We start from the raw sequence: 5,000 nt of genomic DNA, 5'->3' as shown, positions 1-5,000 counted from the left end.
ATGGAGAAGTATAGAGGAGGCCAGAAGGAGGTACATTGTGTCTTTGTAGATTTAGAGAAAGCTTATGACAGGGTGCCGAGAGAGGAGGTGTGGTATTGTGTGAGGAAGTCAGGAGTGGCAGAGAAGTATGTAGGAGTGGTGCAGGATATGTATGAGGGCAGTGTGACAGTGGTGAGGTGTGTGGTTGGAATGACAGATGGGTTCAAGGTGGAGGTGGGAGTACATCAAGGATCGGCTCTGAGCCCTTTCTTGTTTGCCATGTTGATGGACAGGTTGACGGACGAGATCAGGCAGGAGTCTCCATGGACTATGATGTTTGCGGACGACATTGTGATCTGTAGCGAGAGTAGGGTGCAGGTGGAGGAGAGCCTGGAGAGGTGGAGGTATGCACTGGAGAGAAGAGGAATGAAAGTCAGTAGGAGCAAGACGGAGTACCTATGCTGAATGAGAGGGAGGACAGTGGAATGCTGAGGATGCAAGGAGTAGAGGTGACGAAGGTGGATGAATTAAAATACTTGGGATCAACTGTCCAAAGTAACGGGGAGTGCAGAAGAGAGGTGAAGAAGAGAGTGCAGGCAGGGTGGAGTGGGTGGAGAAGAGTGTCAGGAGTGATTTGTGACAGAAGGGTACCAGCAAGAGTTAAAGGGAAGGTTTACAAGATTGTAGTGAGACCAGCTATGTTATATGGTGTGGAGACAGTGGCACTGATGAAAAGACAGGAGGTGGAGGTGGAGGTGGCAGAGGTGAAGATGATAAGATTTTCACTGGGAGTGATGAAGAAGGACAGGGTTAGGAACGAGTACATTAGAGGGACAGCTCAGGTTGGACGGCTTGGAGACAAAGCAAGAGAGGCAAGATGGAGATGGCTTGGACATGTGTGGAGGAGAGATGCTGAGTATATTGGGAGAAGGATGCTGAATATGGAGCTGCCAGGGAAGAGGAGAAGAGGAAGGCCAAAGAGGAGGTTTATGGATGTGGTGAGGGAGGACATGCAGGTGGCTGGTGTGACAGAGGAAGAGGCAGAAGGCAGGAAGACAGGAAGAAATGGAAACGGATGATCCGCTGTGGCGCCCCCTAACGGGAGCAGCTGGAAGTAGTAGTAGTAGTAGTAGTAGTAATAGTAGTTGTTGTAGTTGTTGTTCTAGTAGTAGTAGTAGTTCTAGTAGTAGTGGTAGTAGTAGAAGTAGTGGTAGTAGTAGTAGTTGTTGTTGTGCTGGTAGTAGTAGTGGTGGTGGTAGTAGTGGTAGTTGTTGCTCTATTAGTAGTAGTAGAATTAGTAGTAGTAGTAGTAGTGGTAGTGGTGGTAGTAGTGGTAGAAGTAGTAGTTGTTAGTTGTTGTTCTAGTAGTAGTAGTTGTTGTTCTAGTAGTAGTGGTAGTAGTAGTAGTACTGTAGTAGTAGTAGTAGTAGTAGTAGTAGTAGAAGTGGTAGTAGTAGTAGTAGTTGTTGTTCTGGTCGTAGTAGTAGTAGTGGTAGTTGTTCTATTAGTAGTAGTAGTTGTTGTTCTAGTAGTAGTAGTAGAAGTAGTGGTAGTAGTAGTAATTGTTGTTCTAGTAGTAGTAGTAGTAGTAGTTGTTGTTGGTCTGGTCGTAGTAGTAGTTGTTCTAGTAGTAGTAGTGGTAGTTGTAGTAGTAGTAGTTGTAGAAAATGTTGGTCTGGTAGTAGTAGTAGTTGTTCTAGTAGTAGTAGTAGTAGTGGTAGTTGTTGTTGGTCTGGTAGTAGTAGTAGTTGTTCTAGTAGTAGTGGTAGTAGTGGTAGTTGTTGGTCTGGTAGTAGTAGTAGTAGTAGTAGTAGTAGTAGTAGTAGTGGTAGTAGTGGTAGTAGTGGTAGAAGTGGTAGTTGTTGGTCTGGTAGTAGTAGTAGTAGTAGTAGTAGTAGTAGTAGTAGTAGTAGTGGTGGTGGTAGTGGTAGAAGTGGTAGTTGTTGGTCTGGTAGTAGTAGTAGTAGTAGTAGTAGTAATAGTAGTGGTAGTAGTGGTAGTAGTGGTATTAGTGGTAGTCTTCCCACCACAGCAATTAATGACACAGTGAATTATCATGAAGTGATTAGATTGTAACATTTACACTTTCTATCCTCCAAATATGAAAATATATAAAAGGTATTTTATCTCAGAGTGCAGTGGAGATTGTAATACAAGTACTACCTCGTCTGTGTTCTCTCTGCTGTTTAATATGCCACCCTGTGTGTGTGTGTGCGTGTGTGTGTGTGTGTTTCAGGTACTACCACTACTTGTACACCCACCTCGTACCGACCAGTCTGCTCAGCATGGTCGACCGCATGGCTAACTGCGAGGACATTCTGATGAACTTCCTGGTCTCAGCCGTCACCAAGCAACCGCCCATCAAAGTCACGCAGAAGAAACAGTACAAGGAGACCATGATGTCACAGGTACGAGTGTCCCCTCGGCACACGTTCACAGGCGTGGGCCATCCGGGTGGTGTAGTGGTCTGTTCGGTTGCCTACCTAACACGGGGATCGCCGGTTCGAATCCCCGCGTTACCTCCGGTTTGGTCGGGCGTCCCTACAGACACAATAGGCTAGTTGCGTAGCGACATTCTACCACTTCCGGAGTGCATCTCCATTTCCGGTCTCGATGCGAGGAGCAGAGAGATGCGGTGGCATTTTACACAAGGCGTCGTCAGGATTTACCAAAAATCACAGCAATATGTTTTTACAATAGATCTGTTTTTATTGACCATTTCTGGGTGATTCCCCTGTTGAAGGTTGTCAAGCACCAACAGAGCAAATACTCTCGGTGATGTTATGACCGGAGGAATAGAAAAGTGAAATAATAGATAGATAGATAGATAGATAGATAGATAGATAGATAGATAGATAGATAGATAGATAGATAGATAGATAGATAGATAGATAGATAGATAGATAGATAGATAGATAGATAGATAGATAGATAGATAGATAGATAGATAGATGTGATGTAGGACAAGTCGATTTTATTCATAAAGCGCTTTTCACAAAGCGCTTTACAGAATAAACAAGCTAGCATAGATGAACAACAATCGGTTGTCAGCAGTTATACAATAAGAACTGAATCTGTCAAATAAAATTTTCTCCATCACTGTAGATACCACACTGGCTGATAATTATCTAAACTCCCTACTCTGCCTGCTTTGTCCTGAATAACAGGAACAAGAGTGGCAGACAACATGGAGTATGGCAAGATGCCATGTGACAAAAGCCTGTGAAGCATATAGCTAGTATGAACTATGGATAGACAATATTATACAACAGGATAAGGCACTTGAGTATGGGCACTATATACAATGGATGGACATGAATACAATAAACACAGTACAGGTGAGATATGATATGTTTGAATGGAGAATTGGTTCGCTGGGACAATAGGCTGACATCTGATGAGGTAAATGGAGCAGTAGCTCACATGTATGGGATTGTGACCTCTGGTGACAGAGGTCTGTGCTGCTGGCTGTGGGCTGGTGGTCCTCCTGGTCCTGGTGACAGAGGTCTGTGTGGCTGTGGGCTGATGGTCCTCCTGGTCCTGGTGACAGAGGTCTGTGTGGCTGTGGGCTGATGGTCCTCCTGGTCCTGGTGACAATGGTCTGTGTGGCTGATGGTCCTCCTGGTCCTGGTGACAGAGGTCTGTGTGGCTGTGGGCTGATGGTCCTCCTGGTCCTGGTGACAGAGGTCTGTGTGGCTGTGGGCTGATGGTCCTCCTGGTCCTGGTGACAGAGGTCTGTGTGGCTGTGGGCTGATGGTCCTCCTGGTCCTGGTGACAGAGGTCTATGTGGCTGATGGTCCTCCTGGTCCTGGTGACAGAGGTCTGTGTGGCTGATGGTCCTCCTGGTCCTGGTGACAGAGGTCTGTGTGGCTGTGGGCTGATGGTCCTCCTGGCCTGGTGACAGAGGTCTGTGTGGCTGATGGTCCTCCTGGTCCTGGTGACAGAGGTCTGTGTGGCTGTGGGCTGATGGTCCTCCTGGTCCTGGTGACAGAGGTCTGTGTGGCTGTGGGCTGATGGTCCTCCTGGTCCTGGTGACAGAGGTCTGTGTGGCTGGCTGTGGGCTGATGGTCCTCCTGGTCCTGGTGACAGAGGTCTGTGCGGCTGTGGGCTGATGGTCCTCCTGGTCCTGGTGACAGAGGTCTGTGTGGCTGTGGGCTGATGGTCCTCCTGGTCCTGGTGACAGAGGTCTGTGTGGCTGTGGGCTGATGGTCCTCCTGGTCCTGGATGCTTGTGAGGTCAGCGTGGGTTTGCTCCTGAGGGCGTCTCTCTCCTTTTGGAATGAAATGCATAATTATTTAATGTCAAATTTGCTTTATTACTAGGATTATAACCTTAACCCCGCTAATGTCTGCAAATGTGCCATTATTCCGTCAATTTATAAGTAGTAACTGCAAATACTAGTTGCACATTTACCTGCCCAGGCCTTCACCAGTGCTCCATTCTGGTAGTTCCCCAGGATGCAAGCTACACTGAAGAGCTGATCGATACTTCCACACACAGACAGCCGTATGGCCTGGCTGAACAGCTTGTTCTCTTTGACCCTCCGGATACACCTGTCCCGGTTTGAAACAAAGAAGAAAAAGTAAAAATGAACAACATAAGGATACCCATTAGATATACAATATACATTTCTTGCAGGAGAAATGAGCAGGATATTTAATTCATGAGATGCAGCATATCATCATCAAATCTTTACCCGTCTAAAACAGACTTGATATAAATTATTAGTGTTCAAAACAAAATCACCTCTCAATGTGGACTCTCGAGCGGGCAATGGACATCCTCCCTACACATTTGGGCGTTCTTCGGCAGAAAGGCGGGTCGGTCGACCTCGCAGGGAACGAGAGAGTCCACCACAAAACCTTTGTCCACCATAATGGCTGCGTCTGCTGCGAGGAGGTTAGTAACGCCGGATATCTTGAAGATGTCTCGGTCGCTCACGGAGCCAGCGTACAACGCAGAGATAAACGTTACGGGGCCGTGGGGGGGCAATTCCTATCAAGGCCTTGAATGCCGTGTGA

At 46.9% G+C, this 5,000-nt stretch overlaps 1 protein-coding gene across 1 annotated transcript in view; it reads left to right on the top strand.

The window, feature by feature from the left end:
- Nucleotides 1-5,000, top strand: part of LOC130124768 (exostosin-1) — a 382,697-nt gene that overhangs the window by 370,301 nt on the left and 7,396 nt on the right. The window contains exon 11 of the mRNA XM_056294113.1: nucleotides 2,216-2,387. Coding sequence (XP_056150088.1) covers nucleotides 2,216-2,387 — 172 coding nt within the window. The remainder of the gene's footprint in view (nucleotides 1-2,215; nucleotides 2,388-5,000) is intronic.

The sequence above is a fragment of the Lampris incognitus genome, chromosome 15 (genome assembly GCF_029633865.1).
Source record: "Lampris incognitus isolate fLamInc1 chromosome 15, fLamInc1.hap2, whole genome shotgun sequence".
In the NCBI taxonomy this organism is placed as follows: Eukaryota; Metazoa; Chordata; class Actinopteri; order Lampriformes; family Lampridae; genus Lampris; species Lampris incognitus.
Note: the sequence above shows the minus strand (reverse complement) of the source record. Positions and strands in the feature narration are given on the sequence as shown.